Here is a 16,599-nt window from a genome sequence, read left to right as displayed (position 1 = left end):
CTAAATGACTGTACTCTGAGAAACTCCAACAACAGTTCACAGCTAATGACTCTGCTTCAGTTTGGAAAGGCTTTAAACACTTCACAAAATACAAGCCGAAAAAACCCCACTCCATGATTGACCTCCGCCTGGCAGACGACCTGAATGAGTTCTACTGCAGATTTAAAAGAATGTCGTGACTTCATCCCCACAACTCCACCACCCCTCTCTCCCCAACCCATCAGTAGCTCACACCTTTGGATTACCCTCCCCTAACCCACTCCCAATGACCCTCTCTGTTCTGGAGAGCGACGTTAACCGGCTCTTTAAAAGACAGAACCCCCCTAAAGCAGCCGGTCCGGACTCAGTCTCCCCCCACACCCTAAAGCATTGTGCTGACCAGTTCTCTCCTGTGTTCAGCGCCGTCTTCAACACCTCCTTGGTGAAATGCCACGTTCCAGCCTGCTTCAAGGCCTCCACCATCATCCCTGTTCCCAAGAAGCCCAGTATCACAGTACTGAATGACTACAGGCCTGCCGCCCTGACCTCTGTAGTCATGAAGTCCTTTGAACGGATAGTCCTGTCCAACCTTAAGACCCTCACCGACCACCTCCTGGACCCCTTGCAGTTCGCCTACAGAGCCAACAGTTCTGTAGACAATGGTCAACATGGCCCTCCAATTCATCCTGCAGCATCTGGACTGACCTACGCCAGGATCCTGTTTGTGGACTTCAGCTCTGCCTTCAACACCATCATCCCGTATCTGCTGCAGGAGAAACTGCCCGCCTCCACCTGCAAGTGGATCACTGACTTTCTGTCCGTCAGGAAGCAGCACGTCAAGCTGAGAAAACATGTCTCTGCCTCTCGGTCCATCAGCACCGGTTACACCCAAGGCTGCATTCTTTCCCCTCTGCTCTTCTCCCTGTACACCAACAGCTGCACCTCCAATTACCAGTTCGGCAAGCTCCTGAAGTTTGGGGATGACACCACCCTCATTGGACTGATCTCTGGTGGGGATGAATCCGCCTACAGGTGGGAGTCTGACCACCTGGTGACGTGGTGCAGCCAGAACAACCTGGAGCTCAACGCCCTGAAGACCGTGGAGATGGTTGTGGACTTCAGGATGTACACACCCCCACCTTCCACCGTCACCACTGTGGATTCCTTCCGTTTCCTGGGCTCCATCATCACCCAGGACCTCAAGTGGGAGCTGAACATCAGCTCCATCACCAAAAAGGCTCAGCAGAGGATGTTCTTCCTGAGGCAGCTGAAGAAATTCAACCTGCCAAAGACAATGATGGTGCACTTTTACACGGCCATCATCGAGTCCATCCTCTGCTCTTCCATCACTCTCTGGTACGCTGCAGCCACAGCCAAGGACAAGGGCAGGCTGCAGCGTGTCATCTGCTCTGCAGAGAGGGTGATTGGATGCAATCTGGAGTCACTCCAGGACTTGTTGCCAGTAGGATTGTAGCCGACCCCTCTCACTCCCGACATAAACTGTTCGTCCCCCTTCCATCCGTCAGGAGGCTGAGGTCCATCACGACTAAGACCTCCCACCACACTAACAGTTTCTTCCCTTCGGCAGTCGGGCTCATTAACAGACCCCGGGTCGCCCCCTGACTGACTCACTCTCTACATGTACATACACTTTGTCACTTTCACTTGTCACTTTCTGTTTAGTGCACTTTATCTTTATTTTTTTTTTGTTTGATCTTTATTTTTTAACTTCTTAACTTGCTAACCCATAGCTTTAGCATACTAACCCATAGCATATATTTTATTATATTTTTATCGTACTTCTGAACTATGTTGTCTGTTGCCCATTATTATTGTACTGTCTGCCGTCATGCACGTCAAATTCCTTGTATGTCTAACATACTGTGGCAAAATATGTTGCTGATTCCTGATCAATTTAAAGACTAATTAGATTCCTCAGGTTTAAGTACTGCGTTCCTTTTCCAAATGTAAAGACTGAGAACATCTTCCATCATCTAAAGGCTAGTGGATATTTTCATGTTCCCATGACGGCGACCTCTTCACCAACTGGTTTCTACAGCCGCAGCTGTAAATTGTCAGGAATCAGGAAACGTTTATTGCCATAATATGGCACAAGATCACCAAAGAACGTATCTACACCGTACAAAAAAAAGCCCATAAGATGGGACACAATATGCCATGAACTGGCAAGCAATGGGACAAAAGATGGCTTCCACCCCGCTTGATGATGATGATGCAGATTTTATCTAAAGTATAACATGCATTTCCTGCTGAAAATGCTTTGGAATGCTAAAAACTGAAAGCTGAAATGATTCTGAAAACATTTCTGAAGATACAGAAAGGAGAATGTATCAGGATGAATACCATTGAAGGCCAACGCCTGAAACGCTCTGTGATTAGAGGTTACTCTATACCAGTCTGGTTTATCGGTAACTATCATTTTTTACCCTCCCAAGATTAGCCATTGTATCCTGGTGGACTTCGCCTCACCTAACCTCAGACCCCCGAACACGACCGCATCTCCCATTAAGTTGAGCGTTCGGTGAAGAGGCCACCCCAGGAACCAGAGAGTCGCGGACTACTGGTGTTGTTTTTTCGTTTGCTATCTGACCCACAGAATAAACTTTTGGTTTCTACCCACTGATCCGGTCTGCGTGTGGGTCCTGTCCGAGCTAACCGTAACAGCCAAATCATTGAACTGCATAACCTTGTAGTTCCAATGTATTACTGGTAGAGAAGGAAGCTTCGTAGCTGTAAACTTGAATTGAATTACAATAAAGTAAAATATTTATTGTCAAAGTTATAGTTTGTAAAATAAATAGGAGTAGTAGTTGTAGAAGCAGAAATAAATGCAGTAGTAGAGCTATCAGTAGCATTAGTGTTGGTCGTAGTAGTATCTGAAAGAACAGTGGTTGTGGTTGTATTATTAGTTGAAATAACCATAGTTAAAACAAATGGCAGTAGTAGTATTTGTGGAAGAATTAATAACAGTAGTAATAGTTTCTGTAGTAGTTGTAGTAGTACTTATTAAAGTAGTATTGGTCGGAGCTGTAATAACTGTGGTAGTATTTGTAGAAATAGCATTTGTAAAAGTAGTAACAGTTAGTCGAGGCGTTCGATGAACAGAGCCTGGACCAGAACCTGGGCCGCCTTCTGAGTGAGAAGGAGACTTCTTCTTCTTCTCCTGATGTTGTGCAGTATGTAGCTACCGGAATGTGGTGTTGCTGAAATGTTGACTCTTGAGTGTCACACCGAGGTTCATAGCAGGCAGGGTGGTGTTAGGACGGAGTTGTCAAGGGCAAAAGTCAGGTGGTTGGTGGGAGAGCCATTCCCTGGAAGGAAAATACTGAATAGCCTCAGTACAATATGAACCAAAATAATATGCATCATTCAGTATACTTTATTTTACACAAATACTATACATGTTACAAAAATAATGATCACAGTGTATTTTCATGGGAAAAGATTGAAAACAAAGTTTGAAAAGCATCATTTAATAAATTATATATTCAATATCTGACACAAGAATACTGAGACATAGTGAATACAAAACCCCCCAAATATATATAAAAAAAATATTTAGACAGTATAATAAAACTAGTGTCAAGTGTTGACCTTCTCTCTCTCTCTCTCTCTCTTTCTCAGTACTTCCTTTCATCCTTTTCTGGGCCCGGCTCAGCAGTTCCCTCCATCTGAGTCAGTGCATTTTCCACTTTCAGCAGAGCTATCTACGGTTCCCCCACGTTCATCAGGGTCTGCAAACACTTGGAAACTCACGACCAGCAGCGAGATGGGTCATGAATTATACTTGTTAAGTTTGTTATCGGCTCTTTAGCATCTTGTTAGCGTCTTATTAGCCTGTAGCTAGTCCAGTCGTCTCCAGTGGGCCGGTACGCAGCGACACACCTCCTCGCTGAAGGAGAAACCTGGTTCACACCTCCGCCTCCTTACCTCGCAGGGAGGCCTGAGACAACTGCAACAATAAATAAGAAAACACAGTTTAGGGTTTGACATTATTCAATAGAGACAGTTGTGTTAAATAGCTTTGAGAGGTTGTAGGATTAGAAAAGGTAAGTCCAGGTTCCACCATTTTGCAAGAAATAGGTAAAATAAATGGTGTTAATCCTCCCAGGAGCATAAATATGCTCAGTTCATTTACATTTATAAGGGTAATAGTGAACTAAATTATTATTTAAGACAGGTAAAAAGCTTCACAATTCAAGAAAGAGTAATTAACTGCCACAATGTATATCTTAGAGGAGAATTATGAAACGTGTTAAGCTTGAGTTAATGAGCATCTAACCAAAACCCATTAAAAAAAACATTGACTTCTAAACAATGCTGACATGGCTCAACTTTTTGTTACTTTTCTGTCACACTGTCATACTTTTCTGCTGGATTATAGACCAGCTATCATATAATGGCTTTTGTTTGATATTGATAAATAAAGACGAGAGGGGGAGCCATGTAGCATTATTCCAATGTTCAGATGGAATGCCTCACAGGTGAATGAAAACTAAAGACAAACTGAAGTAGTAACTCTGTTTATTGCTGCATTTATGATTCTGTGTTTAGGAGGCTGCTCCAAATGATTGAGAACCACTGCTGCATTACAAAGACAAATGCTAACTACTTTCTTGTGTGTTCTAAAGGTCAATAGGGTTACAGCCAGGTTTTAAATTTCATGGCGGTGTAAATGAAAGATTTCAGATGTGATTTAACATCTCACTTCTGAAACACCAGAGCTTTCACCACAATGGGGTGTCAAACTGTTTTACAGTTTTATTTGAGATGCAGTTATTGTTTTTCTAACTGATAAAACCCACACATGGAGCACAGTAGGGATGGAGTAATGTTGTCAACAAGACAAACACCCTGAGACTGGCATGTCATTGCCGGGCGATTTTGTAAAATATTTAGTCATGGATACTTAAAGAGATCAATGAACCAATGAGGAAATACACAGCAGAGTTCAAGTAGACACACGTTCTCTTTCAAACACACACACTAGGGCCGGATCCCAGACACTAGATTCCAACCGCTGTGTTCGACTCATAAATCACTCGCAAAAAAGGTCACAAAGGGTCAGGACTTGATGCAATAGAGGGATGTGTGCATATGTGTGTGTGCTTCCTTCTGTGTGGGGAGAGGAAATGGTTAAGTGACAGCTAGAAAAAGTCATTAGCACAGCGAGGTCTTGTATTACACACCAAGTTTACTGCAACCGCCAGTTTCCAGACGGGTGCTTTCCTCTAAACGGAACCTTACCAGGGTGTGTGAAGGTGTGTTGGAGTGCACTTTGACTTTACTCTAGGATGATGCAAATAGTGGATGTATCAGCCATTGCCTAACCATGATCACAGTAATATATACTCTGAGTCCTTTCCTAACCCTAACTCAGTAGTCTTGTTGCCTAAACATAAAATCCTTTGAAGATGGAGGTTTATTTGGAGAACACACCTTGCATGTAGGTATATACAGTATAAGAGTATTTGACAGTGTCACATCTCCAGGAGTAGTTTTAAGAGAAGGGCTGCAGTCTCCTAAAGTCTATTCCTCAACACTTTTGCTTGACCTCCAGGGGTTGGCATTATCTTCTTTCCTTCCTATGCTAAATAAGTTGATAAGGGAAGCATTTAAGCACCTTTCCTTAGAATTCAAAGAGTTCCATTATGGCGGCCACTCAAGATACTTCCAGGTCACTTCACTCAGTTGGGAAACTTCCCAAGCAAAAATGACTATTCCATTGTAACTGTGGTCAAGCAACCCCCCATCCCCCTTTACCTGCATGTGGCTTGGTGGAACCTCCTTCCCTTAAGGAAACACTTGTTAGGTGACTCGTTACATTCGCAGGAACACTTAGTCTTGTTGAGGGGCTGGTGCCGGGGACACGTCTTGCTACATGTGCACTGACAGGTGTCCCTGTTGACAATGTGGTTCTGAGGGCAGGAGGGAGCGGGCGGAATGTTGCAGACGCACTGACAGGTGTTGCGGTCGAGGTGTCGGTTGGGGCCGCAGTTTTGAGTTTGATCCCTGTGCCGACACGCACACTGACAGGTCTCCAAGTCCAGTTCCTTGTCCACCCCACAAATGTCCGCTGAGAATATGTCTGCAGAGATGGAAGGAGAGAGAGACACACAGAAGATCTTTGTCTTTAAAGAGTTGGGACAGACATGGTCTCTGAAAAACATTTCCAGTGTGCTGAAGTGGGTTCCCAGTTTCCAGAAATTGTGAGTCAATTTCTAATGAAATCCACTTGACTGATCTCAAACAGTATAAAAATAAAAACTAACTTTCTTAAAGAGGGTTCACCTATTGAAGGATTTCAATGAGAAAAGAATATCGCTTTATTGCTATTATTTTGAAGGAAACTGCTACTCTTTTTCTTCTAAATTTGCGGATGCCAGTACTTTTGTTAATGTGAGCCAGCAGCATCACTGCAGCGTGTCGGCAATCTGTTTTGAGGTGAGATGTTGAAAAAATAAAGATTTTTGGACCTCTACATATTTCTTTACTGAGGTCAGAGGAAAGCTATGTGCTTTGTTTGAGGAGAAAATATTGCAGTGTCCAGTATTTCAATAGGAATGTGATAACCCGATAAGATACGTGGAAAAGGTACAAAAACGTGACTGATGCTGATGATCTTCCCAAGCATCCCACATCCAGGGATGTAGCAGACCAAACCAGTAATGTGACATCCCACAGAATAACAAAAAGCAGTACGCCATCCTCTCATGGGGAGTTTATCAAAGAGTGGGGGTCTCTGCTGAACATGTCAAGAGAAAGATGGCTCATTTGTTTTTCATAGCAACATGATCATGCATCTTCCTCTCTGCCTCCTTACATACATACAGACAGAATCCAGTCATGCTCACTCTTTCCTTTTCAGGTATATTGTTATATAATGTTTTTGCGGGGAGAATCATTTCGATCATTTTTTGGCAAATTGTGTCTTAACTTTTGATTAGTGACTTTGCAGCCACCTCCATCATGATAAGTGTGTGACGAGTGTCTGCAATGTGAAGCCTGCTGCGCCTTCAGAGGGACAAAGGGGGAGTCTGTACATTCAGATATCTGTCGTTGATATACTGCACAGCACCGTCCAGCTCATAAACTGTTCTTGAAGCAGAGGTTCCTGATGCAGTGGTGCCACAACTTTCTTTGATCATGTTATGCAATCGGTGTAATTTACAGCTTTCATCAACATTAACCAAAATGTTGTTTTCAAATATACAGTATGTTATGTTGAAAAAGCTGACAACTCATAGCTGCTGGTTGTCATAGTAACACAACATGTTTTCAGGCTCAAGCAGTTTCTCCATCTTTCCGTATTGAACAGATTCAAAGAAACGTCCAAGTCTGAGACAGCTGGATCCGAGCCCACTAACAGAACTAAAACCTGGTTTGCATGAAAGTATAAAATATGTGATCCAATTTTATTTTCTCTCTAAATGTTTTATCGTGGACCGGCCTCATATCTCCTCTGGAAGGCCATTCTCACAGTAAGCCACATAGAGGGAGTTTGCAGAGTATCTGTTTTCACTGATGATTTGTAATACAAACAGCTGTGGAATCTACTACTGTGGGGTCCCTGCATTCTGCTGTTTCTCATTTGTTTACACAGAGTTTCATCATAGCCAAACACACACACACAGGCTATCAACAAACACATTGTAGTCATAAATAGTCCTCAGTGAACACATTCTGAACATTCTCCTGTCACAAAAGACTATCAGAGGGAAGGATGGCTTCCCCATGCCATCCCTATGTTCCAAGTTGGACTCAAGAGATTGTTTTGCAAGTTTGTCACCTGTAAATAAAGAGCCGTGCACAGCCATTAGGGAATGAATTGAATTTAGTAGAACTGCAGAGCTCAGGTCAAAGTAACTGTCAACAATTATTTTTCAGTTCGGCAATTAGAAGCTTCTCAAATCTTGTAAAAATGTAAGAGTACAAGAACTTTCAATTATTTGGCTGATATTTACCAGTCCAAAGTGTGTCCAAAATTTGGACTGGTATTGTATATTGCTATTGGACTATTATCAATAGGTGCCCCAGGCTGGCCAATCACTGTGCAGCATCAGCCAGCTCTGACAAATTTCTGGCTGTGCTCCTTAGCCTCCGTTGCAAATGTTTTGTATTTTCTTCTGCTACGGACAATTTATCCTTTGGTTACTGACCTGCATAAAGAATGTACCGCTTGAAAAATAAAACGAAAATTTCTTGTTTTATGAATTGACCAAAGATAAAACAGAAATCTGCTTTGAGTGCAAATGTGATGGCTCTCACCAAGGTGCTGCTGGGAGGGTCTGGGAGGGGGCAGTGGCGGAGGGGGGGCGTTGTGCTGCACGTTGGTGCTGAGACTGACACACCGACACTGCCTGCTGCTCCATGACTGACCAGGAGGACATGTCCTGTTCGCTACTGGGCACCTTCAACAGAGAGGGACAAATCTGTATTGATTATAAGACACATGAAACTTTTTTTCAACCCTCACATCCCCAGACGTTGTGTCCTTACTGTATCTAATGCACTACAGAGGCAACCCCATGTTGTTCTGTGTCTGCACAATGTGCCACCAGGGGTCTGGGTGGATCACGACCCGGTCATATGCCTTCTCCAGGTCCACAAAACACATGTAGACCGAATGAGCATACTCCCAGGACCCTTCTATGATCCTTGCAAGAGTAAAAAGCAGGTCCATCATTCCACGATCAGGACAAAAAACGCATTTCTCTACATCCCCAGAACCATCTTCTGCCCAGGTCTGGTCCGTCTAGACCATCACAATCGACTAATCGATCGCCAAGGCAGTGTCGATAGATCCCCTTCTCTTGAGTACAGAGCTTTCATGTATCATTTTAGGATGAGTTATTGTCCAATGATTTGTTATACATAGTTATAGAGTTTGGTCAGAGGTGAAACAGCGTCCAAAGCTTCTCCAGTCAGTCCAGTCTAATTTCAATTGGGTGATTCATTTGATATCATCTTCAAAATATTTGGAGCGAAGTCTAAAAAAACTTAAACCAGAACCAAAGCTGCCAAAAAAAGGTCTCATATCTTTCTATCTACTCATCAAGAGTCAGAAAATGGATTTCTTAATTGGCTCAAGAAAAGAAATTGCTCAAATCTATATGCATGTAAAAGATAACCCACTGCCATGATAAGCCATTTATAGACTAATAGATTCCTAAAGATAAATCAGAATTTCTCCATTTCCCCAAAATAACATCATTTACATTGAAAGCCTTCCCCTAGTCCCCTTAGTACAACCTCTTACTGTAAAGACATTCTTCTAGTTGCAAGGTGAGACATAAATGTCTAAAACCTCATGACTAAACATTCAATACCAGCATGCCAAGTAGTGCGCTATATAAAATGAATCATAACATTCACAAAGCATTCAATATAAACGTCACTACTCTACTGAACTAAAGTGATGAAATGGCAAAATCATGTGATCATTGTGGAGCAATGAGGACAATGCAATGTTCCTCAAATGACTGCATGTAACATGGATTAAATACTTCCATTTCCCTCTGTCTGGATTGGAGTCACAAATGAATTACTCTTTCCACAACCTAAATAGTCAAGTGGTATTGTGTGTTTCCTCTATTTGAACGCAGAAACAAATACTCTTTCCCAACCTGAACGGTCAGCTGCCGCCTTTTTCTAGCAGAATGTCATGACCTAAGCCGCCTCCCATTAAAGCTGCAAACGGCCAATGAAGCAGGACTACCTCAGACACCATCCTGGGGTCCCCAAACTGGGCATTCAGCACGGAGCTACACACAAAGTCAATAGGAGACAAGCTTTGTAAATAATGTGGCTTTATAAATGGACATATTAATATTAATTAATTAATATTGGGACCAACTTGTATAATTGTTTTCTTCTGTTGTCAGGACACATGCCAAAAATGACCACATGAACCACCACCTCATGGGACACTGACGGTCAGAAAGCGTCTGGAAAAATCATTACTCGCTCCAAGCTTGATGCATGTATGCACTCTGTGAAGTTAATCAAGAGATATTCTGGAAAGTGTTTCCTGAAGTAACACCCACAGTATTCAGCCTCAGAACAGGAAGCAGCGGAACAATAGATTTAAACCCTCATTATGCATGTGTGTGCCAACAATAACACCTCAGCTGGAAAAATGAAAAGGCTGCGCCTGACACACACGCACGCACGCGGGCCTCAGAGGTCTCCTTTGGCTCCGAATACTGTGCACAGAGCCAACTGTCGTGTGTAAAACACAATGTGATGATGCATTGAGTATGCAAACTTACTCAGACAAGGATCTCCTGATGATGCTGTGGACTTGTTTGTAGACGTCCAGTTTGGACAGACAGCTGCACTGCGTGTGGTTCGCCACACTGATGGTCACCGGCTTGGTGCCTTGGGTGATTGGCACTGTGATCTCAAACAGCTGCAGGAAGAGCAAAAGAAAGAAGAGTGAGACAAGGTCTTTACCAAGGTGAGCAGGACAACGTTGTCTTCTCCAATAATCCAGTTCACCATCTAAGTCTAGACTTCTTATTAGCAGAAATTCGTGTTCTTTGCCACCATTGACCATCACATTTGAATCTCCTCAATATATTCTAACTGCTGATGAAGCATTATCTAAAAAGGGGAAGCAAAGCAACACATTTTCACTCCCGTCTCCCGAGACTTTAGTGTGACTTTTAGACGCAGGATAACGTACTTTATAAATACTTTGATATCCTCCTTATCAACTGGATGTGCAGTAAAAACTTGTGTTAAAAACCACACTGTGCCACTTCACTCTGTTCAACTCGCTTCGAGGCAATATTTTACACATTCTTTTAGCAAGGACTCTTCAACAACGAGCCTTCAAGTTGAATCTGACGCTTGAATCACTGGGAAAACGAGCACATTTCAAAATGAATACAATGGGCAAAAATGTGAAGGATTCCCACTTGAAGAACAGAAAACATTAAGGAGCGAGGCTTAGTTCTTCACATGGCACTGAGGAAGACTGTCACAGACTGCTGTAGACAATAGGAGAGAAACCCTGAGAGCCACTTCATTCTTGCAATCATTGAGTTGAAAAGCAGGAAAAGAAACGAATTAGTCTGAATGATTCCCATTTGAGCCGCTTTAACAGCTTGATTGTCTCTCTCCCTCTCATCCTAATGAGGATGTGATTAAAGCTGACCAATGCTTCTGACCTGGTAGAGGACTCACCATTGTAACAGAACACACACACACACACACATACACACAGTGACCCGACAAATCCTTCACACTAGGGCTGGGAAACTCAAACTTCCTTACAGTATACATTTTACACAGACGTCAGAGCCGTAATAACGTCAGTAGTAGTAGTAGTAGTACTAGTTATAGTTGTGGTACTAGTGGTAGTAGCAGTCGAAGAAGGGTACTAGTTGTACTAGTATTTGAAAGAGCAGTTCGTATTTTAAAAACAGCTACAAAACAGTTCTGTACTTCATGGTTAAGGTACAGATAATCATTGATGCTTTAACTTTGAAACACTGGAATTGGGAGAAGGGGGGCGGGGATAAATGGACTTGTACAGCGCTTTTCTAGTCTTCTGACCACTCAAAGCGCTTTAACACTACATGACATTATTCACCCATTCATACACTAATGACAGGACCTACCATACACAGTGGCAACTGCCCATCAGTAACTAACATTCACACACTGTAGTCACAGCTACAGGAGCAATGCTGGGGTTAAGTGTCTTGCCCAAAGACACGTCGACATGCAGGTTAGCCGGGCCTGGGATCAGACCGCCAACCCTCTGGTTGGAGGACAGCCGTGCTCCCCACTCACCCGCAGTCGCCCTAAGCTAAGAAAACTAAGAAGTTATTAATTGATGAGCCTTATCAAACATTAAAGTAATAATTCCCTCCATGGTGGGTTTATTTTTAAATCATGGGAATGGGGGGGACAAGCGAGGGAGTTCATGATGTTGGTCTGTTGACAGAAAGCATAGCTGCGTTATGTGACTCTAATCAGCTGTTATGGTTCAGCTGTGTGAGACAGAGTGCAACGCGCGTGTAAGTATCCACGGCAACGGAGCAACTGGGTTCATTAACGAGCTGATCAAAGGGCAGAGAGCATAACAGCCATTTACACAGAATTTACACCTCAAATACAAGAGAAAAGAGTTCAGGGAGGAGGGTGGGTGGAGAAAAGGAAAGGGCAGGGTTCGAAATGAGAGGGGTCTGGGGGGGTCCCGGACCCCCTATAAGTCATTAGGGACCCCCTATAAGAATTTATTTTTAGATTTTGGGGGGTCCCCGACAAATATTTTTAACATTAAAAATTATTGTGAAAATGATAGGTCTTTAGTGACGTTTTATATTTGACGTTCATAAATAAAGCTATGTGTAATAATGTGAAATGACACAGGGAAAAAGAATTGAACACGCTTAGTGATATTTATTCAATACGTTGTACAAAAGCCTTTGTTGGTAATGACAGCTTCAAGATGCCTCCTGTCTGGAGAAACTAGTAGCATGCATTGCTCTGGTGTGATTTTGGCCCATTCTTCCACACAGTCTTCAAATCTTGAAGGTTCCGTGGGCCTCTTGAATCTTGATCTTCTGTTCTTTCCATAGATTTTCAAGGGGATTTAAGTGATTGGCTGGGCCATTCTGGCAGCTTTATTTTATTTCTTGAAACCAGTTGAGAGTTTCCTATGCTGTGTGTTTGGGATCGTTGTCTTGCTGAAATGTCCACTCTCGTTTCATCTTCATCATCCTGGTAGATGGCAGCAGATTTCTGTCAAGAATGTCTCTGTAAATTTTCCCATTCATCCTTCTTTCAATTAGGTGAAGTTTGCCAGTACCATTTGCTGAAAAGTAGCTCCAAACGTCACTGTTGGTATGGTGTTTTTAGGGTGATGTGCAGTGCCATTTCTCCTCCAAACATGGTGTGTGTTATGGCATCCAAACAGAAACATTTTGCTCTCATCTGACCCCACTACATTCTCCCAGTATTTCACTGGCTTTTCCAAATGTTGTGCAGCAAACTTTAAACGAGCTTCAACATGCTTTTTTTTCCAGCAATGGAGTCTTACGTGGTGAGCGTGCATACAGGCCATGGTGGTGGGGTGCATTACTTAATGTTTTCTTTGAGACAAAAGTACCTGCTAATTGCAGGTCTTTTTTTTACGCTCTCCACAGGTGGTCCTTGGGTCTTGGACAACACTTCTGATTATTCTTTTCACTCTTCTGTCAGAAATCTTTTGAGGAGCACCTGGTCGAAACAAATTTATGGTAAAATGATTGTCTTTCCCCAACAGTGCTCACCGGAACATTCAGAAGCTTAGAAATGCGCTTATAACCAATGCCATCATTGTGTTTTGCAACAATTAGGTTGCAAAGGTCTTGAGTCAGCTCTTTGCTTTTACCCATCATGGGATGTGTCTTGCATGACACCTTGGCAATTAGACCTTTTTGTAGGCCATCATTTGGGACTCAACCAGCTGATATTAATTTGCACTGATAAGGGTCTGGATTGCACTTTAATTACTGATAGTTTTCAGCTGTTGTCTTGGCTTTCCATACCTTTTTGCACCTCCCTTTCTTCATGTGTTCAATTACCAACATCTGGTGAAAATGTCATCTCAATAGCTCCTTTGGAAATGCACTAATGCATTCCAATAATAACTAGAAAATGCATTTCCTGCTGAGAATACGTTGGAATGCATAAATCTGAAATTAATTTCAGAAAGTTGCTGAAAGTACAGAAATAAAAAACGCTGAAATTGATTTTTTAGTCTGCCATTTAACAGACTTTTTGTCGCCCCATTACATAACCACAAGCGTTGTGTTGTGCATCATCAATGAAATAAGCACAGGAAGACGTCCCACCACTGCTTCTGTCAATAGCAGGCAGCACTGCGCACCAAGTAAACATCTCATCCACAGCAACAACTGCTTCCATTCCTCAGGTATTTCAGCTTCTCTATCACAGAGCTAAATTGTTTTAATGAGCAGGTATCTCTGCTGCTTGCTTACTGTCAATATAAGCGGAAAATGTCTTATGGGAAACCATGTTTTTCCCCGAGGAAGCTTGGCTTCCATCTAAATTCTGCCCCCCCCCTGTCTGTCAATGCGGAACACGTTGTTCTTCCCCTCCCACCCTCCGTGGCGGGTCATGCTGTTGTGTTTGGGCAGTCGCACAATGCCGTGGGCACCGAATGTCCCGTGCATTTTAATTTCCTCCGATGGTATTGATGAGAGAATATCTGTCAGCAGCAGTATTTGATCCAGTAGAAACACATGAATGTAAAAGATTCACAGATTCTGCCAAACATGGCAACCGTGTAAAATGATATTATATGCTACATTAAAATATAAAATGAATTGATTATTATTTAACTGTTACTCATGAAGCAACTGTTAAGGCCACTATAAGTCAGATTGCAGCGGTACTGAACAGAGCAGCCTTAGGAAGAGAACCTGAGAGACCCAACCTGACCACACACACACACACACACCAAGGGAAACCAGAGCTGCTTTGAGAGAGATCTATTTGTTTATTCTTGTAGAAGTGATTTTGACATCATATGTATGCATATATGTATATATGCATATATATCTGTATTTTCCAATCCAAAGTTTAATGTATAAGAATGGTCATGTTAAATGTAATCATGTTAAGTGTGAGGTTCCGTTAAACGGGCTCGGTACAGTTAACAACCGGATCTAACCACCCTGAAGACAAACGTTACACTTCTGCCATATTGCTGGAAGGACATACGAATACATATATCTATTGATACATCTCAGCTTTACAAAAAAAATACCCTTTAGCACATTTTGGGATTAGCAGAGAGTCAGAGTGAGGCAGACCTTTTCTAAGAATCTGTTCTCATTACAGATCCCATCCACGCTGATCCATGTTTGAGCACATAAGAAGAAAGGAAAACACTGTGCTTACAGTTTTGCTCAGGTAACCAGTGGAGATATTCCTGCATTGTTGGTCTTCAGAGTGGCAGCACCCCCCACATCTGTAGACGGACACACAGGGTGGTTTATAGAAGATGTTGGTGGGAGCCCCGAACTCCCTGCCCACGTCGACACACACTTCTCTGGGCATGCACTGAGTCTTCCTCCACTCCGACTCTATACCTGCACACACACAGAAGGTCAGACCACCAAAGACATGAAACACATCTTTTACTGTCAGCTGCTGTACACATGGGTGGCAATGCACAAAAACATACATGTACAATTCACGCACACAAACTGGTCTCAACATTTAGATATTCCAGTGTTGCCTAGTAAGAACTGTGGTCAACAGGAATTTCATATGTACGTGTACAACATGTGCCATCATCAAACAAAGTGCAGTCGGTTATAACTCCCTAGTATGACATGTTTCTATACAATCCCTGGAATACACACACAAGTGTACTCTCGCAGCACACTGTATAGACACAGTTGATTACACATTTTGGAGAGCTAACATATATTTGGCCACTAGCCCATGTTGTGTCAAATTAGACCCCATCTATATAGCCTGTCTGCAAACGATGACGCTCTAACTGAAACATTACAAAAATATAATCTAATACTACTTAATATGTTACATGAATCTATTAGGCCACTCGTCATTAGGTCATTTGTAATAAGGACCCTCAAAAGGTAAAAAACATGCAGTATGTTGATTACCAGTTATGGAATAAATAATGAAAACATACTTTTCAGAACATCCAAGTTGAGGTAGGCAGCAGCAAATCTTGGTTCTTCTTTATCAGCCAGTGGTTTCAGTGGGCGATTCTGGAGCTTGAAGGCTGAAGGGGCAGCCGATAGTTTGGATTTGCACTTCAGAGCGGCCCAGTACGATGGATAAATAAGATTCATCAGTTCATCGACACTGGAAGCCGAACGCAACTTCTCCTCCATATCTGGCTTTGGTGAAGATTCCTGAAAGAGATAAGATATACTTTCACTTAAAATACTGCTTGTATTTTTTATCTATACAAATACACACATACACGTCTGGAGTTAACTCCAGAACTCCTGGCAGGGCTATCTCCATTCCACCTCTGCAGCTCATCCAGAATGCAGCAGCTCGACTGGTCTTCCTAAATTCTCCCAAACTACTCCAGTCCTCCTCTCTTCACTGGTCACCAGTGGCTGCCCGCATCCAGTTCAAAACATTAGTGCTCACATAGCATGCTGTGAATGGATGGGGTCCAATCAAGGACTCACTGTATGGAGACAGGGAGAGAAATGCTGAAGACACAAGAGCGATATTGGGAATACTGGGCCATGTGTCCCATTGGACGCAAAGCCTTTTCACGCGAGTGAGTCCTCTCTTGAACCACATCGTGAAAGAACCGGCTCCCAAGTCTTATTGCTTGCTACAAACTGGCAACACGGTCAAAGATAGGACAAAAGTCATAAGGGTCTTGCAAACTTTGGTTCTAGCATAAAATAGCAACAACAATACTAGCTTGGCTGTACCAAGGCAGGACTGGACCCTGCTGACGCCCCTCCCCCTCCTATTGGTAGACTGAAGGGTGGTAAACACCTCCCCTTCTACAACCCTTTCAGTATAGGTGGTGATCTGTACCAAGAGAGGGCTTAACACGGTGTTAAGTTCCTCCCA

General features: G+C 42.8%; 1 protein-coding gene across 1 annotated transcript in view; it reads right to left on the bottom strand.

The window, feature by feature from the left end:
* Positions 1 to 2,915: 2,915 nt before the first annotated feature.
* The window catches only part of vegfc (vascular endothelial growth factor c), a 31,301-nt gene continuing 17,617 nt past the window's right edge, over positions 2,916 to 16,599 (bottom strand). Inside the window, exons 2-7 of the mRNA XM_037473206.2 lie at positions 15,686 to 15,911; positions 14,923 to 15,113; positions 10,272 to 10,411; positions 8,269 to 8,411; positions 5,764 to 6,088; positions 2,916 to 3,952 (exon numbers count right to left, since the gene is read on the bottom strand). Of these exons, the coding sequence (XP_037329103.1) occupies positions 3,844 to 3,952; positions 5,764 to 6,088; positions 8,269 to 8,411; positions 10,272 to 10,411; positions 14,923 to 15,113; positions 15,686 to 15,911 (1,134 nt within the window). The 3' untranslated portion in view covers positions 2,916 to 3,843. The remainder of the gene's footprint in view (positions 3,953 to 5,763; positions 6,089 to 8,268; positions 8,412 to 10,271; positions 10,412 to 14,922; positions 15,114 to 15,685; positions 15,912 to 16,599) is intronic.

This window comes from Pungitius pungitius, chromosome 9, assembly GCF_949316345.1.
Source record: "Pungitius pungitius chromosome 9, fPunPun2.1, whole genome shotgun sequence".
NCBI lineage: Eukaryota > Metazoa > Chordata > Actinopteri > Perciformes > Gasterosteidae > Pungitius > Pungitius pungitius.
This window is presented reverse-complemented; position numbering and strand designations above follow the sequence as displayed.